Here is a 19,395-nt window from a genome sequence, read left to right on the forward strand (position 1 = left end):
TGTTGTCTTATTTTTTTAATCTACAAGATAACAAACAAAAGCTCTTCTTTATTAAGGTCAAAGACAGTGGAAATGGGTTTTACCTCTCTGTGTCCTTGTCGTAGAGTGAGCAGGAATACTGCATATATGGTTTAAAGGTATATTTTATGTCAAATACAATGATATCAGGGACATTAGATTTGTGTTTGGCCTAGTTTTTGAGTTTTTCACAAGCATTTTGCACAACATTGTTGACCTCAGATACATTGAGTCCTATGAACAATAAAGATCTGGCAAGGTCAAAAATATTATCAACAGATCTGATACAAATCCTTTATTTCTTTCGTGTTTTAGTTTCTTTATTATGTTATTATTGTCACTACAGAAATGCCTATTTTTTAACATAATGATTCCTGACCACCTTAATACCACGGGACCCATGGCCTCGTTGTGCCATGTAATTGATACAGTACCGATGTTAGCTTCATATTGTTGCAGCGTTGATGTTTCAGAGGGCAAAAGGGCCTTCCCACAGCTTTTTATGCCATTGAGACCGCCGTAGATTGCATAACGAATTTAAAGTAGATTAGGCCTGTCACATACACACAAATACAAAGCTACTGCCCCATTAGCCTTTTAACTGATTTGACCAGTTTTACCACTGAATAGAAAACTAAATAAGAACTCCTGTTGAACTGAAAGGGGGATTTAATTTCAGTATTTTATTAGTATTTAACTGGTTGTCTGACAAGCCACAAATCCCTTTGTTTTTTACTTTGTTTTTATAACATGAAATTTTGTTGCTGGCTATTTTCAACTACTGAAGTTGGTGATCATTATTTTGTCACGCAACGAAGGTGACATTGGCCATACTACAGAAAGAGTGGTTATTTATACCTAATACATTAATTAGAGACTGGACAACTTACTATCATAAAAATCTAAAATGGCAGAAGTCACCACCAGTCTTTAAATAGTCCTGAAGAACCATCTGCTCCCGTCACTGTCAAGCATAAAGTCCCTGGCTGCTGTTGAAATGTCCACTGCTGCCAGCACATCCTTGTGTGCTTGGGTGCACTGTGAACTGTTTAGTTTTTTGCGGGGGTATTTGTTGACCTAAGATACATTTTATCTGACAGAGGGAGAATTATGACCCCTCAGGTCTTGTTCTTGAAACAGGGATTGTACATTGTATTCATTGTTGATGTGACTGATCCCACAGATAACATTAGACTTCCTTTAAAATCCTGAATAGTGTCTGGTAAAATTTCAAGCTTGGTGTGCATACCATGCAATTACAGAAGATGAGAAACAGACAATTTCCCTCTTAGCTGCAGATACAAATTAGGCTCTCCAGATTTGCTGCCAAGTGCAACGATCTTTCTTCAGTCGCACTTAAAACTGTCCATCAAGCAAATCCAGAGTTTCAAAATGCAGCATCCTATTATAATCTGGGGAGCTGTAGAGCATGTATTGAGACTTGAGTCACCCCTACAGCTTTGTTTGCATCCCAGAACCTAACTGGGGGCTGGTTCCACGGGAGAAGAGCCCGATAGGTGAAGACCCTGAGTCTCATTTTACTGTTGGAAACTATGAACCACAAATAAACCTGCAGTCTGACTGTGAAATATTGTGTTAGGATAAGGTGTAACTATGAACTCTTTAAGCTAAAAGGGACCATGGTCTTTTAGGTTTTATATGTAAGAAGCTGAAATAAAAGTCATAATTGAAAAGCAGGAAGATATAATAAAAGCATTTAAAAAACAATAACATTAAAATACCAATACAGTGTATGGTGTTATATGTTATAATACAAATAGTATTATATTGTAATTGTATTATACATATATAGAGTATTATATATATTATATCTGCTTGTGTGTCATACCCTACTCACAATTGAAAGCCAAAGAGAAGACCTATGTTTTCAACCATGACTTGAACATATCTCCAGTCTGAGCAGTGCAAATATGAACTTTAAGACATCCTACTATCAAGGACTTGCAGTTCTCCAATCTTGAAGTAACAATTGCATGACTATATTTGTTGCATTACATTGAGATACAATGTTCCTTACTTTACAATCACTTTGGACTTCAAATGTGTTGTTTTGTTTATTGGACTGCCTCAAAATACATACTACTTCTTGCGCAAAGTCCAACGTATCTCTACTAACTTTGTTTTGTGCAAGCATACATTAAGGCAATGCATAAAGCAATGCCCTTAAATGGCTGTGGGGCTGTCCTGTTAGGAGCTTGCTTCAAGTTCATTCAAAAAAGCAGACCAACTTGCACCTCTATTGTAGCCCCGTCCATGGCACGTATGATGCAAATTGTTGAGAATGATAGAAAGGGTGTCCTGAGGTCAATCAAACAAACAAACCTTCATTAGGCACATAGATGTTAACTCAGTTGAAAATAACCATAAGCTGTTTTTGATTTAAAATGTGTGTAGTCTTGACTGCTAATATTACACAGAACTCTCCCAAAACAGGTGTAATAACGTGTTCAGTAGGGTTTGGGATTGTGCCATAATACCATGTTGTTGTCTTGGCAAATCCACCATGTTGGTTTTTATTTGTATTAGGTTCTGTACATCAGACGTAGAGGATCAAAAAAACAGACAAATTGAAAGTCTGTATATTTTTTCATACTATTTGTATTTTGTTGTTTAAATCAAAAATGTAATACTGACATGATACTGTTATGTGACTACATGCAAATGTGCTCACATAGCCATGATCTAACAAAAAACCCAAACTATTTTCATTGTTTATTGGTGTTCTTTTAGTATTTCATACTTGAGAGCCATTTGCGGTTTAGGTTACTGACCTACTAATCTGTTTTTATTTAATTTTTGTACCCTGCTTACTTGAAGCTCTTCTACACAATTATGTTATTTTCTGTTTGGTTGTTTCTTTCTTTCTTTTCTGGTGAAAGGAACAGAAGTTTAGTTTATTTTGCTTCTGTTTGTCATGATTTGTCACACAATTTCTTTCTTCATGTGCATAAATGTTAAATACATACACACAAATGAGGAAGTTTTACTTGACATAACTTGTTTGAGTGACCGTGTTAGAAGAGCTTGTCAGCTTGAAGCTTTTTAAGTCTTCTCCCATTCATTTTTAAATTTTACACGACTGAGGAAGTATGTAACTCCCAAACTTCTCACTTGCACATGAGATTATACTGGAAACAAGAAAAGAAAGCACAGAAGGTGTATTGGCAGAGGTGGCAGGAGGGATCAGTGGTTCAGTCTGGGGTGATATGTTTATCGTCACCTTTCAAAAGCTCCTTCTTCTCCAAACAAATACCACCTTGCTTCAACTGATGACTTGTCAAAGTCAATCCATTTTACTTTACTTTTTTCTTCATGGGTTCCTATGACTCGACTTTTCTTGAGTTGTTTTTTTGGTTTTGTTTACATCTTTATCTGTAACATGGTGACAACCTTTTTTGTTCTAGTTGTAAAACTGCAAAAGCTAGAGAGTCCCTGCATTTTTGGAACTTTGATAATTTACTGCAGGCTCAGTTGTAAAAACCACAAAACATGGAGTGGTTTAACTGCTAAAAGCACAGGAAAAATGCAGCTTCTTACAGTAAATAGAATGATGGTTTCACAAATCAAAATGATATATATCAAAATTGATGTCAACTGTTTCAATAAAAGAGTTTTAAAATGGCGTGCAGTGAAATGGAGCGCCATTAAATAACTGCTGTTAGTTAGTTTTGCAATAAAAACTTGTTGATCTGAGATGTCACTTGCAGTTATGTGACCATTTTACATGATTTGAATCGTTGTGCCCCTTTTTGGCGCCCCTGAGTCACCAAATAGAGCCCACCCCTGTCCAGTTGAGATTGTTTTAATGTGTTATATACCAGTGGAAATGGCTGTTGAAGGGAGGTTCACCAGACTCATTTCATGAGAGACATCTTTTTAAAAGTGTGTAGCTGTAGCCCACCAGGCCAGAAAACAAAACAAAGAAAAGAACAATAATTCTGGGGTAATCCAACTAAAATTTCCTCAGTTTCCCCCTCACATTTATTCCATGGATTTTTCCTGTTTGAATATAAATCTATATACTGAATACATCCCAAACAATAGAACCATGAATTGTTTGATTAAAAAATGCCAGCTTCATAACAGGATGCTCAGTTAACACTCCCCCTAGTAAGTCCCAAGAAAAAACTTTATTGTTGTACAGTGAACATGCATTTTTCCCCCATTATATCTGGTTACTACCCCCCCCCCCCCTCATTATCCTGTTTACACTGCAATTTAACTTATTTTTTAACTCGCCAAGACATCCTGACTAAACCTTTTTATAGTGCACAATATGTAAGGTATGCAACAAGTAACCTCTCTAAACACTCAGTTAGAAACCTAGTTTATTTTCATTTGAGTTTTATCTGCATACCAAAACATATCTTCTACATGCTGTGTGATATAGTGTATTTTCTGGAAAAGATCATTTCAAGTTTTTTGTTTTTCTGACCTGCTGGAAAGCAGACTGTTAGCAAGCTATTCTGAGTATTCTAAGCAATCTCAGGTTGACGCAATGATTAGTCAGTGATTGATCATCAAACAGAACAAATGCAGAAGAACAAATAAGTTGGGACAGAGGATAAACGGAGTCAAAGTTCATCTGAGCAGTCAAAGGATATTTTTCTGTCCAGTCTGCTTTCCTCTCTGAGGTGGATACTGCAAACTGCCAGCTGCACTCAGAGGCAGGTAAGCAAATTAAAGGATCCATATATGGAGCACCATAAAAATATCCTGTTTCATGTGCAACATCTTGAAGTGTTTGCCATATTAATGAACAGTTATATTTAAAATAAGACATATGGACTGTGCAGTAAATGTTATCTTGACTGTTATTTTATAGGAGGTACAATGATACAGTTGCTGTCATGACAGGAAGGGAGAATGAAAGTTCCTCTATATTTAAAGTACAAAAAAAGTGTGTGTGTATATGTATATGTATGTGTATGTATGTATATATGTATATATATATATATATATATATATATATATATATATATATATATATATATATATATATGAAAAAATAAATTGAAAAAAAATATATTTATATATATATATATATGTATGTGTGTGTGTGTGTATTTTTTTAGGCAGTTGATTCAGATTCAGATTTTAAAACTCCACTTTGCATGCTTCATGACCCTTCAAGAAAATTATGTCAATAAAATAGAGTTTGTGCATGGATGTAAGTAGAGAAGCCCTATCCACTTATAGCCCACCAGACTGGAGATATTGCAAATACTGAAATTTGTAAAATACCCCAAATGTTTCTGACCTTTTACAGTTCATGTAGAACAAATGAAATACATTTCAGATACTTGATACCACTGCCAGTGGTGTATCCTCTAGGAACATTTTTAAATCAGTATTTACAAATGCAAAGATTATGTAATGCAAATAAACAGTACTGCACTTTGGAACGTCTCTTTCAGTTCATCATGATGCGTGCAGCCCAGGTTTTCTGGATCTTATCAGCGGTGGTCTATGTGGGTACTGGTCACCCCCACAAAAGGCAAGCCGAGCAAGACACTGCTGTGGACGGGAGCGACAACAGCGTCTCCCTGGTGACCTCAGCAAACAAGGAGTTTGCGTTCCGTTTCTACAGGAAATTAGCAGCTCAATCTGACTACCAGGGCAAAAACATCTTTTATTCCCCGTCCAGTGTGTCTGTCGCCTTGGCTGCTTTGTCTGTAGGGGCACGGGGGGAGACCCACCGGCAGCTTTTCCGTGGTCTAGGTTTCAGCAGTCCACAGGTGACTCAAGCCCATGTAGACCAGGCCTTCCGCATGATCCTCGCAAACAAGACTTCTCGTGAGGACATCAAAGAAGGCACCGCTGTGTTTGTGCAGAACCTCTTCAAGCCCCATCCTGAGTTCCTGGATGTCTTGAAGGAGTCTTATTTGGCAGATGGTTTCACTGTTGACTTCACCCAAAGCGCAGATAGTGCCAATACTATCAATAAGTATGTTGCAGATAAGACCAACGGGAAGATAGACAAGCTGGTCGAAAGCCTGGATCCAAGCACTATCATGTATCTCCTCAGCTACATCTACTACAAAGGTACAGAGGACATGAGTTGAGATGTTATGTTTGGAAATACTTTTTATTATATTTTTGAGCTATACATTTATCTTACTCCTGCTCTTCCTCTCCCAACAGGAACGTGGGCAACACCATTTAATCCTAAATTGACCAGGGATGACATGTTCAATGTAGAAGAGACCAACCAGGTTCAAAGTTGCTTAAATTATTCAGAATATGTTTAAATTACGTGATTTTTACATTATACATGTACAATATATTTTTCTCTAAAGGGACTTTGAACTGTCACTTTCTAGGTTCCAGTCAAGATGATGAATATGGAAGATGATTTTGATACCTACTATGACCAGGCCATTAACACGTCGGTCCTCCACCTCCCCTTCAATAGCTCCTATTCCATGCTGCTCATGTTGCCTGATGACATGGCAACGCTCGAGGACGCCATCAGCCCAGCCCATGTCACTAAATGGCTGAAGTGGATGAAGTCCAGGTTTGAATCCACATATAAGCCATCGTTGAAGTTTTTTTTTTTTTTGCATTTTCTTCTATATCATTCCTAAAATTGTTTGTTTTTTCCCTTAATTTTTAGGAGACATGACATATATGTTCCAAAGTTTTCCATCAAGACTTCCTACAAGCTGAACAATGTGTTGACTGAAATGGGAATGACAGATATGTTTGGTCCTCAAGCAGACCTGAGTGGCATTAAGGAGGGACAAAGATTAGCTGTTTCAGAGGTAAAAGCAGAGAGCACATGTTAAATATACATTTCCTCCCCAATATGCCTCCCACATGTCCTCTAACTCTGCCTCCGTTATACTATAAGGTTGTGCACCAGGCTACCTTGGATGTTGATGAGTCTGGAGCCACTGCTGCAGCTGCTACAGGCATTGGTATCACTCTTCTGTCCTTCCGGCATATCCCTGTCCTGAAGTTCGATCGCCCTTTTATGGTGATCATCACTGAGCGCAACACAGAAAACATGCTCTTCATGGGCAAGATTGTGAACCCCAATATCTGATGGACAAAATACTTGAAACTGTTGCGCTAAAAAATAAACGCAAAGAAAAGTTTCAATGTGTGGTGGTGTCTTTTGGTTACATACATAAAGCACTAGCAGAAACATGCACATTAATAGGCCTGTTAGGTATTCCTTATTAAGATAAATGACAGGTTGAATTGGCTCAAGCCACTAGTGACCCTGATGAAAATGAATGTACCGATATCTTTTATATAAGATAAAACGTTTTTTTTTTGTTTTTACTTTGACAGTATGGGGGTGACTTCATGGAGTCCTGAGAATAATTTAATACTGTTTATAATTTTTGAAGAAGGGGCTCGAAAATCCTTAAATGTTTTCAATTTACTTAATGCTACATTAATATAAAACCAAATACCTAAATATTTAAATATAAAACTAACACTCAAGTCTTACGTATGAAGTAATGAAAAGGCATTTTTTTTTCCCTTTTTTTGTCTTGAGTGGTAATTGAATAACATACGGTCCTCATCTGGAAAGATCTATAAATGCTGAAAAGTACATATAGGTTTTAGAGCAACACAAGTTCCCATCCAGATAACATCTCTTTAGCAAAGACCTTGCATATTTCAGCAAGATGATGCTAAACCCCACGCTGCATCCTCCATCACAACAGCATGGCTTCACAGGAGAAGAGACTAGGTGCTAGACGGGCGTGCCTGCAGTCCAAACCTTTCACCAATAGAAAACATTTGAAACTTCATGAAACAAAATAGCTAAAAAGGCCCAGGACTGTTGAGCAGCTAGAATCCTACATGAGACAAGAATGGGACAACATTCCTCTCTTAGAACTCCAGCAACTAGTCTTCTCCCCTCCAAGATGTTTACAGAGAGTGGGTAAAAAGGATGTTAAACATTGGTAAACATTTAGATGTGTTCCTTCCATCAAATTAAAAATTTTTGAATTTGAACTTTTGCCTTTAAAGCCCAGCAGAAACTGCTTCCAAACTACATTCAGGACCTGTTCCAAATAAAAGAAACCCGCTATGACCTGAGGGGGAAACTCATGTTTGAGATGACGACAGGCAAGAACAAATATTAAAAAGAGATGGACATCAATTAAGGCTAGAGAAATATGGAATAGTTGTGACAACAACCTCAAAATGTGCAGTTCTATCTTCAAGTTTAAGGAAATGTTTAAAGAAAATATTTTAAATAAATATAAAACACTATAATTATAAAGTATATTATCAAAAACATTCTAGAATGTGAAACATCAATTTTATATTTTGTCTTATTTATTTTTGTCTTCTTTATGCATTGTTTGTTTCCACGGAGTAATGCTAATGTCTCATAGTTAAGCTGATCTTAAGATAAAAAGGGTAGGCACTATAAGCTACGGCTTCAGCCTTTTCATCTTGTTTTGTAAAAAAGTGTGTACAAGCCGAAATAAAGATTCATTCATTCATTAATTCAAAATTAGCTAATATTTTCCATGAAACGGCATGTATCAGTTTCAGCACCTGATACATTGTTTATGTTCTATTGGGAATAAAAGCGGGGTTTGTGAGATCTGCATATCATGGCTGGGATGGGAAAAAAGTGCCTCCCATACTTGATGAAAATAAAACTGCTGAGAACCTCAGAATATAGCTTTGGCTGACTACAGGTGCAGACTATTACTCTGCCCAAACAAAGATCAGCAGATTAACTAGAATGTATCATCCTCTACGCTTTAATCAGTACACTCCTCTTCATTGTCATTCTGCAACAATAGTTAGACTGTAGCTGCAGGGGTGCAGATCCGATGTCATGATTGGGGGGAATACCAACGTGATTTTAATTTTTAATTTTTTGCCAATATGCAACTCATACCATGCCATGAATTGGTAAAGGCTCGCCAAAAAATACAGCACAGGGAATCATTTATTGTGCTTACCTTTCTTGTTTATTTGTCCTAAACAGCCAACAGTGTGTGTCACTGCTTACTTAACTGTTATATTCGTAAATCATAATTTTAAGGGTTTTGGGCATGTAGTGTCTACTCATCTCAAATTCTTCTCACCATCTTCCTTTTATCCTATGGGACTTTTATGCACGATCAATTGATATATGGATGAAATATGGAGCCCTAAACAAGTTGTTTAAACTAACTGATCATGTTTTAACACAGTTATGGTGGTAAACAGTTCTAAAAAAAAAAAAGGACCCATTGCTTTCATTCTGTACACCTCAAAACGCACCGTGGATGTATTGTTTTTTTAGAAATATATTTTTAATAAATATTCTACATATTCAACCTCAATTTTGAATAATTTAGGGTATTTTTATTGGGGGGGGACAATTCATGTTTTTCAGAAATTGGGGGGGACATGTCCCCCCCATCCCCCCTGGATCTACACCCATGTGTAGCTGTAATCCCACTGCAGTTACTCCAGAAATGGTTTAGTGCAGCATTAGGTTGATATTTTCAGACCAATGAACTGCGATCTCATCCTCGAACTGTAGGGGGCAGTAACGCGCCTTGCTGAACATAATCTGCTGAGAATCATAAATCCTTGGAAGAAGAAATTTCCTGCCCTCTGATTGGCTGATCGTAAGTTTGTTTCAAACATGGCTGAAACAACAGGAGAGGAGGCGCAGGGAGGATTTTATTTCCAGAAAGAAAGAATAAAATACACCCCGGAGGAAGAGGCCAAGCTGGAAAAGCAGCATTTCTGGAGAATAGTTGATGCTTTTAGGTTTTACAGGTAGAAACGATTGCGTTTCAAAGTAAAGTGTGCGATGGGCAACATCAGTTTGTGTCAATAAACGATATTGTTAGCGGCATAAAATCACCAGTGAACAGAGGTTTGGAAAATAAAACACAACTACAGTCTTTTGCTTGGTTTTTGCTTTCCGCATATAAGTCAGCTTGTAATAAACAACATACTTATCAATGTTTTTATTGTACCACTCTTCGCACATCTGCCCGTGCTGTTGTTCACAGACGACATTAAACAAAGCACGCAGAGAGTTAATCATTAAGAATTACGTGGATCAGAGGGATCGATGCAGAAACTGCTTTATCAGGCAAAAGCTTGCCCAATGTATGCTTGCTCTCATGTTTTTTGTGTGTTTTTCCCCCCTTTAGGGCCCATCTCCAGGAGCAGGTCAAGCGGGCAGAGCGTCAGTTTCGCAGCCTTCCACAAGCCCACCAGGACCTGGTGCCGGGGGTTCTGTCTAACCTGGCCCGGATCAGCCGCTGCGCTGAACACAACCAGGAGGTTCTGCAGGCCATCATTCACAACAGCCTGCACATGTTTGAAAACATGGAGTATGGCGAGCAGGTAAGACCTGACTCAAACTGGATGCCTATACAGTGTACACACACCAGATCCAGTACTGCCAGAGGTGTCAAAAGTATTCACATTCATTACTCAGGTAGAAGTATAGATACTAGAGTTTAAAAATACTCCTGTAGAAGTTGAAGTATCAACTCGAGTTTTTTACTCAAGTAAAAGTATAAAAGAACTGGTTTCAAAACTACTTAAAGTATAAAAGTAAAAGTAATGTAAGGGGGGAAAAGCCATTAAGGACAAAAGCCATTGAAAATGAATGCATCTTAGTATAATGCAAATATATTAAAGAACCATATATGTGTACTATTGAGCATTAACATGTGTTTCAGAGAGCAGGAGATATGATGACTAGTTGCCTATAAGTATTGTAATGGTGCAAAAAGTCAAACTTCAGAGGCATGTTATCATTTATCCTAACCTTTATTGGAATGTACATCCAAGTTTAGTTGCAGGAATCTGAGGGAACGGATGTAAGAACAAAACTGGACAAGAACATCTGTGCCACAACCACAACCTAATTCACTCTATCCGGATGGCGCAATTTAACTGGATAGTTTTTTTTTAAAGGCCGAAATTAAATAGAGTAACAAGGCTGTTTTTAAAATGTAAGGAGTAAAAAGTACAGATAATTGCGTGAAAATGTAAGGAGTAAAAGTAAAAAGTCGTCTGAAAAATAATTACTCCAGTGAAGTATAGATAACCAAAATTTCTAAGGTAAGGTAACAAAGTATTTGTACTTCGTTACTTGACACCTCTGAGTACTGCATAGTAATACTTTTTGTGATGTTTCTGTTTATTCACATAACTTTACCATGGGGAAAAAAAAAAAGTATTCATATCATTTTTGGTATTTTAGCCTGAGGATCCAAGGACGGGGCATCCATCCTCTACATTTGACATGGACAAACTCAAGTCGACCATAAAGCAGTTTGTTAGAGACTGGAGCGAAGTGGGCCAGACTGAAAGAGACTCCTGCTACAGACCCATCGTCCTAGAGATCCAGAGACTCTTCCCAAGTGATCAATAGTAGGAATCATTCATGTGTATATAGAAAGCTGCATGTTTGTCAATTCTGAGTTGGCCATTAATACTGTTTGCTATTTCTGTTTTGAATAGAGCTGACAGCTTGTCGTTTTTTATGTATGACTTGGTTTTTGTTTCTATGTGATATGTGCATTTTGTGCATTTTATTATGTCAGTGATGTGTCTAAGGTGAGCGTGCTGGTACCGGGTGCTGGGCTTGGTCGGCTCGCCTGGGAGATAGCTCAGCTAGGTTACACGTGTCAGGGCAACGAATGGAGCTTCTTCATGCTTTTCTCATCAAACTTTGTCCTTAATAGGTAATACATACAGAGACATTATCTCTCCAGTGACTACAAACACATTTGGGGCTGTTATAACAGTCTGCACATATTTACACAAATAGTTCTTTGTTTATGTCAAGTCTGTTTTTCATGCTTTGGAGCACACCACTTCTTTCTGCCTTTGCTTATCAGTTTGTACTTCTCCTTCAGGTGTGAAAAGGTGAACGCTCTGAGCCTGTACCCCTGGATCCACCATTTCAGCAACAACAAGAAATCTGCAGATCAGACACGGATGATACGATTCCCTGATGTTAATCCGCAGAGCCTGCCACTAAATTCGGACTTTTCTATGGTAGCAGGGGATTTTGTGGAGGTTTACACTGATCCAGGTGTGTTAAAGCTGATGGAGATGCAGTTGGAGTTTGTGAACACCTGATTAGGACATTAGGCAGATAAAGGCACCACTCCACCTCAACAAAAATGCATCAAGTTTTAATTGAGATGTATTTATTTTTAGAATGTATGGCAAATCTGGAGTAATTGAGCCCTTTATTAGTACTATTTAAAAGTAACCTTGTTATATTGTCTGTTTCTGTCAGAGTCTTGGAGCTGTGTGGCAACATGCTTCTTTATTGACACAGCTCACAATGTCTTGGAGTATCTGGACACAATCTGGAAGATTCTTAAGCCAGGAGGAGTATGGGTCAACCTGGGTGAGTTTGTTTTTTAATAGATTTTAATAAAACGGTGCTGCTGTCAAACTATTTTCTAATGTTTCATTGGATCTGGTAGAATTTTCAAATCAATAATTCAAATTTTGGCTAATAATATGCAGTAGTGCAGAAATTGATAAATATATTATAAAAAAATATATCTTAAAATACTCTCAGCTGTGTTAGGAGCAACCTGTTTGCTATTTGGCACAGTTGATTGCTTAGTATCTCCTTTTTTTTTTTTTTTTTTTTTTTAATTTACACCTTAACAGTATGTTCACATGCAAGATTATGTACTGCGTTCAACTGACTGTCCGTGTCTGGTATTTTACTATCCAAATGCCACTTGGAGGGATGCAGACCATATTTCACACCACACACACATCATTTCTTTCTATAAACATAATTTTTGTTAATGTTGAGGCCTTGAGTTACAATCATTTGAACTCTCCTTTTCTTGTGCAGAGAAACAGGGATAAAGATAAAGATATACTTTATTGATCCCCAGGAAGAAATTCCGGTATCACAGCAGCATACAACATAATAGACAACAATGAAAATAAAAAAATACAAATATATACATACACACAGCAGCAGAGTGGAAGGAGACGAGAAAAAGTAAAAGTGCATCCAGAGCAGGGAGAGGTTAAGTGAAGCTGTTATTATAAAGTCTGATGTCAGTATGAAGGAGCGTCTGAGTGGTTCAGTCCTGGACCTGGGTGGAATAATCCGCTGGCCACAGCTCGTTGTACAGAGGGTGAGGAGGATTGTCCAGGATTGCACAAATGTTGTCCTTCACCCTCTTTTCAGCCACCACCTCCAGGTCCAGTCCCACCACAGAACGGGCTTTCCTCGCTAGCTCATTAAGTCTGTTGACGCCACTCCACCAACACATTACAGCGAAGAATAGTGCACTTGCCACCATGGAGAAGGTCTTAGGAAGCCCGCTGAAGATGCTGAAGGACCTCAGCCTCCTCAGGAAAAACATCCTGCTCTGGCCTTTCTCATAGAGGGCGTTTGTATTATGAATCCAGTGCAGTTTGTTGAGGTGGACCCCAAGATATCTGTACAAGTCCACTATCTCCACCTCCTCACTCTGGATGGTAACTGGCGCAGGTTGACTGGTTCCTCCTGAAGTCCACCACCACCTCCTTAGTCTGGCTGATGTTGAGCTGAAGTCAGTTCTGGCTGCACCACACAACAAAGCTCTCAACCAGTCATCTTTCTCACCGTCATCGCTGATGCATCCGACTATGGAAGAGTTATCAGAAAACTTTTGGAGGTGGCAGGATCCAGAAACAAACCGGAAGTCTGAGGCGTAGAGGATAAAGAGGAACGGAGACAGAACAGATCCTTGAGGCACCCCGGTGCTGCTAGAAATGGAGTCAGATACGCAGCCGTCGGCCCTAATATGTTGCAGCCGGCCTGATAGTCCAGAATCCAGGGAGTGAAGTCCAGGTGAAGCTGCATATCCAGCAGCTTGTCTGTCTGGAGGGTTAGGATATACAAATCAGTGTGTAAACAGAGTATCTGGTTAACAATTCAAGAGCTCTCTGCGGCTTTCCAAGGAATAAAGACTTGCATGAAACATGTTGACATTTTTGTGGTCTCTAATGTAGATTGCAAGGAAATTGGTTGTTCCAAGGGGTAAATTTTTGTTCCTTCTTTTCCTCACAATTCAGAAGAATGATGTATTACTATTCATGTAAATGTTCTTTTTGTTGTGTTTTATTTTTGTAAAGCTGCAACACATCGATTCTCCTCAGTCTCAACAGAGTTTCACATTTTTCATGGGCACAACCCACACACTCAGCTCTGCTGCTCATCCCACCAATGCATGTTCCTTACAAATGTGTTACCATTCAAAAGCTAAATAAACAGGCATTCCAGTGGTATGAGATTCATTGCCAATAGGCATTGTTACAACAACAAAATAATCTACCAAACACAAATTTCTTTACTTTTTCAGCTTAGTTCATATCTGTTTATAGTTTACAAGTCCTGCAAATATTTGATTAAAAAAAGTGTTATTAAGACCTTTATAAGCATTTCTTTTCTTATTGTTCAGTTGAAGATGAACTGTAAGAGTGGAAAGTAATACTGTTTGGACATTAAATTCATGTTTAATGTTTGATCATTTTTAAGGCCCACTGCTGTATCACTTTGAGAACATGGCCAACGAGCTCTCCATTGAACTCAGCTATGAAGACATTAGGACAGCAATGGTGAGGAAAGGCTTCTTCATTGAGGTAAATATGAACATCATAACATCATGTTTGCCTTCACAAATGTCCCTTGGCCAGCAAAGTTGCGTTTTTTTCTCCCACAGATGGAAAAACAGTCTGTACAGACCACCTACACAGAGAATGACCGTTCTATGCTGAGATACGTTTATGACTGTGTCTTCTTTGTCGCGCGCAAACCTGCAAAGCAACACTTTAATAGACATGGCGAGGACCAATGGCAAAGCTCTCCACCAGCCGCCAAGTCACCACGACAAGAAGCCTCCGAGAGACTAACGTGACATGAAGTCCTATCACAAAAAAGGGATTTTAGAGGAGCACAACCTTTTAAATGGACAGAAAAGATTAAGTTGGCAAAATGAAAACTAACACAAACGGGAAAAGAAATGGACATACTTTTCTTTTTTGCCAAATATGTATTTTAGGTTTTTGCTGAAGAATACGCTCAACTCCATAGGCCTTATTTTTGAGGGCCATCCTAAGTATCTCAAAATAGCTTAATGTGTAAAATATAATATGAAGTATTGCATCACTGCATTGTATGTTTTGAAAAGGAAAAAAAAAACGACTGAGATTCTCTGGTGGGACTTCAATTTGCAATGGCTGCTGTTATGTTTTAGTAATTTGCGTATCAACTTCAAGCCATGAGGGCTTCACCTCTTTTATTAAAGTCTACACAGTTTTAAACATTTTTATATTCACTGACTTCGACTGCCAAAAGGTTTGTGTACATGTGTATGCGTGAATGACTGAACATTTTGAAATCTATTTATTTGTTCCTTGTGCCAATCGTAACATCTTCTAATTTCCACACACAGGGGCACACAGTCTGTTTTTATTATTTAACTTGTAAAGCAAAGGTTTGTGTGAGGCTGTCTTAGTCTTTATGTTACCTGTTCTTTTAGCACTGGACTTTTGGGAGTTTCCAGGGTTTCAAGACGGCTCTAGCAGCCACAGAGACACCCACCATGATCACAGAGAACTGCTCTTGAAATAATAAGTATTTGTTACCTGTCTCCCAGTAGACACAGTTCTGGAGATAATGGAAGTGCTATAAGCCAGCTGCTAAAAACATCTACAATTCGGCGCTAGAAAGGCTGAATAAGTGAACACTCCCAGAAATGGTGAATAAAGTACCTCTGTCCTTTGAAATTACTGTTAAAAGTTTGTTACCCTCTTCTGAGGAAAAGTAAATGCACCTAAATGCTACGTGAGGTAGGGATAATGATGGGGAGGCTGGATGATTGTACTCTTATGAGTCTGTAATGTCAGTATTTTGTAGGAAGATTTGAGTTGGTGATGGCACCAAATGTCCAAATAAATAGTCTCAAATACATACGTTTTTTTTTTGTCTTTGTATAAACGTGAATTTCGAGCTAAGCACTCTTACTAATTTGTCAAACAGTTGAATAAACATTTTGAAAGCATGGGTCACTTAGGTTTGCTTTATACAATGACATATTCTCAAGAACAACACGGTTTTGTTTTGTTTTGTCACTTGTGGTTCTTGTACTCATGTGCTCCACGCAGTGGCGTCAATTCAGTGGAAGCTAAGGTATGGCAAGGTTACGAGTCACAGAACTTAACTAGAGTATCAATCAACACGTCCAGCAAATACTCATCACAGAAGTTTATGTAGCTTATCTGTGTGGTCAAGAAAATTGGAACTTTTTTCAAATGCAGTCTCTCTCACTGCAAAAACTCAAAATCTTACCAGGAATATTTGTCTTATTTCTAGTTAAAATGTCTCATTTTTAGTCAAAAAATCTCATTACACTTAAAACAAGAGTCATTACCAGAAAAATAACTTATTTGACCATTTTCACCTGTTTCAAGTACATTTTCACTTGAAATAAGTAGAAAAATCTGCCAGTGGGACAAGATTTATCTTCTCATTACAAGCAAAACAATCTTGTTCCACTGGCAGATTTTTCTACTTATTTTAAGTGAGTGAAAATCTACTTGAAACAGGTGAAAACGGTTGTTTTTGAGTCTTGTCTTAAATGTAATGAGATTTTTTTTTTACTAAAAATTAGACATTTTAACTAGAAATAAGACAAATATTCTTGTTAAGATGAGTTTTTGCAGTGTATAATAACTAGTGAAATCGATCATGTTGTTCTGATTTGCATTTGTAGTTATTCTATATGTAGGCTATTAAGTAATAGAATAATCAATACAAGGAGACAGAGTAATTCCATAAATGTATTTGAAAAAACAAACATTTACATTTAACCCTTGAAGCCAAGGTGTGGCGGCTGCCATACCTTGGCATACCCAATTGACGCCCCTGGCTCCACGTTAAACGTTTTAAAAACCATGTGGTCAAATTTAAAACACTGGTTTCAGTGGTTTGGTATGAATGAACCCGCCACAGGAAGAGCAGAGGCAGTGGGCGGGGTCAAGTCCGCAGGGCTCTTCGCTCATTGGTCCGTTTGTGCTACGTCACAGAAACGTCACTACCGGTGCACGGTGTTTTGCCTTCACAACCTGCGCACATTAGTTTTAGTTAAACATAACGTTTTGGTAAGACGTTTTTCTTCTTATGTGATACTGGTGCTTTGACAAATCTGACTTTGATGGCCAAGAGACGCAATGAGCACAGTCTCCAGCACGACTCTCGCCTGAAGAGATGCTGCCCGTCCCTCAGCAGCGTTGATGCGCAGCTGGAGAGCGTGTCTGCAGCCGCCGGGGCTCTGCCGTCCATCCTGGCGCTGTTGGGGGGACGGCCAAGGAAGAGGCCGTACTATTTCGACGGCGTTGAAGGGGAATCCGCGCCCTATCTTAAAACAGCACTCTGCTACTCCAAAAATCACGCTGCCAATGTTTTGACGGAGCCGATGTCTGGAAGTGTGCAGGGCCGTCGCAGCTCCCATCCAGCAATCACACGCAAGAAACGACTTCGGGATGACTGCGTTGCCTCAGATGCGATCGCCCCTGCCCTTAACAAGAAAGTAAGTCATTGAAAAAATGGACCGAGTCGGCAATTTTCACGACAAATGATAGTTATGTTTGTGCATTTATGTGTGCACGTTGTGCACAGAAAATAAGGGATGTAATGACACATAATGTCCACTAGATGTCGCCATTTACCTATACATGAGCACGCTGAAAATCAAATTATTTGTGAAATGTAGGGATTAGATTATTACATCTTTTCTTATCATTTTATTTCATTTATTTGTTATTTAAGCGTACTCTTAAATCAGCAACTTGTGATTTTTATTATTTTACCTTCTTTTCTCATTTTTATTTCATTTTATTTGTTATTTACTGTCTAGTTACAGGACTGTCTCAAAAATTAGAATATTGTGATTTTCTGTAATGCAATTACAAAAACAAAAATGTCATACATTCTGGATTCATTACAAATCAACTGAAATATTGCAAGCCTTTTATTATTTTAATATTGCTGATCATGGCTTACAGTTTAAGAAATCTCAAATATCCTATCTCAAAAAATTAGAATATTCTGGGAATCTTAATCTTAAACTGTAAGCCATAATCAGCAATATTAAAATAATAAAAGGCTTGCAATATTTCAGTTGATTTGTAATGAATCCAGAATGTATGACATTTTTGTTTTTTTTTAATTGCATTACAGAAAATTAAAGAACTTTATCACAATATTCTAATGTTCTGAGACAGTCCTGTATGTCTTGCCACATTTAATGTCGATGTAAAGCACTTTGAATTACCTTGTGTTGAATTGTGCTATATAAATAAACTTGCCTTGCCTAGTGCATGTCCTTGTGGAAAAAATAGGTTTAGTATCAGAGTTGTTTTGTACACTCACTTTTCTATTTATTTTCCCCTCAGACAGAAGCAGATGAACACAAAGAAGACTGCACGTATAACTCCTTCCAGTATTGGAGGGTCCCTTTACCTGAGCTTGACCTTTCACTGCTAGAAGATAGCAGTGACCATTCCCAGACTAAAGGAAACGCAACAGTCTGTGACTCTTCTTCAGTGGCAATGGAGACCTAAAGATGATAATAGGACATTAGTTGCCCTCTTGAGATAATCATGCAGAAATGATGACAGTGTAATGCTATTACGCTGGTAGACACAGAAGTACATTTAGGTTACTGGAAATGCACCGTGGTGTAAATGAACAGTTGAATATCCCGTAGTAGGTAACTAGGGAGCCTAATACTGGTGTATGTTGTGTGACTTCAATGAAGCAACAGCACTACAGAGACATTTTATTAAACTTCTGTGAGGCAGCTCTTTCCCATCCTCAAACTGCAGAGCCAACTGTTTTTTGTGAACAGAGAGAGAGGTGTTGAGCTGGGATGGCTGCCTCATGTTTTTCTATGCGTTTATTCAACATATGTGCAAATGTCAGCTTTGCAGTCAAATAGCTGTTACTACTTTTAACCACCCAATGTCTTTCACAGTCTATTTGGTGCAGCTATCCTGGCAGATCTGTTTATAAATGTTGTTTTGGGAAAATGTAACGCATTACGGAAGGCTTAAATACATGTTGTTTTAAAATGTTAAATGGTGTTACTGATTTTCCTGTCATTTTCATTGGCAATAAAACCCTTTTCAGTGCTTGTGTGAATTTATTTTTTCTTTAAATGTGATTGATTGATTGAATTGTTTATTTCGAACACATTAAAAAATATAAGATTTTAAAACAAATTCAAAACATACAGGAAAAAAAAGCAACAACAAAAACATAATACAAACGGGGGAAAAAAAAACAGTGTCCGAAAAGGAGCAGGTTGAAGTAAAACTTATTTA

The 19,395-nt window shown here is 38.1% G+C and overlaps 3 protein-coding genes across 3 annotated transcripts; all 3 read left to right on the forward strand.

Moving 5' to 3' along the window:
* Positions 1-4,615: 4,615 nt before the first annotated feature.
* LOC133451001 (serine protease inhibitor 2.1-like) lies at positions 4,616-7,143 on the forward strand. The gene is made up of 6 exons (XM_061729923.1): positions 4,616-4,710; positions 5,457-6,084; positions 6,184-6,254; positions 6,363-6,556; positions 6,656-6,803; positions 6,893-7,143. The coding sequence occupies exons 2-6, from the start codon at positions 5,463-5,465 to the stop codon at positions 7,085-7,087; spliced, it is 1,230 nt and encodes a 409-aa protein (XP_061585907.1). The 5' UTR covers positions 4,616-4,710; positions 5,457-5,462; the 3' UTR covers positions 7,088-7,143.
* A 2,495-nt stretch (positions 7,144-9,638) lies between these two features.
* carnmt1 (carnosine N-methyltransferase 1) lies at positions 9,639-16,031 on the forward strand. The gene is made up of 8 exons (XM_061730844.1): positions 9,639-9,795; positions 10,179-10,374; positions 11,243-11,412; positions 11,586-11,726; positions 11,901-12,079; positions 12,290-12,403; positions 14,549-14,652; positions 14,733-16,031. The coding sequence occupies exons 1-8, from the start codon at positions 9,659-9,661 to the stop codon at positions 14,925-14,927; spliced, it is 1,236 nt and encodes a 411-aa protein (XP_061586828.1). The 5' UTR covers positions 9,639-9,658; the 3' UTR covers positions 14,928-16,031.
* Positions 16,032-17,108: 1,077 nt separating this feature from the next.
* wu:fa19b12 (uncharacterized protein LOC560551 homolog) lies at positions 17,109-19,203 on the forward strand. The gene is made up of 2 exons (XM_061729924.1): positions 17,109-17,600; positions 18,466-19,203. The coding sequence occupies exons 1-2, from the start codon at positions 17,226-17,228 to the stop codon at positions 18,631-18,633; spliced, it is 543 nt and encodes a 180-aa protein (XP_061585908.1). The 5' UTR covers positions 17,109-17,225; the 3' UTR covers positions 18,634-19,203.
* The last annotated feature ends 192 nt before the right edge of the window (positions 19,204-19,395 follow it).

This window comes from Cololabis saira, chromosome 9, assembly GCF_033807715.1.
Source record: "Cololabis saira isolate AMF1-May2022 chromosome 9, fColSai1.1, whole genome shotgun sequence".
NCBI lineage: Eukaryota > Metazoa > Chordata > Actinopteri > Beloniformes > Belonidae > Cololabis > Cololabis saira.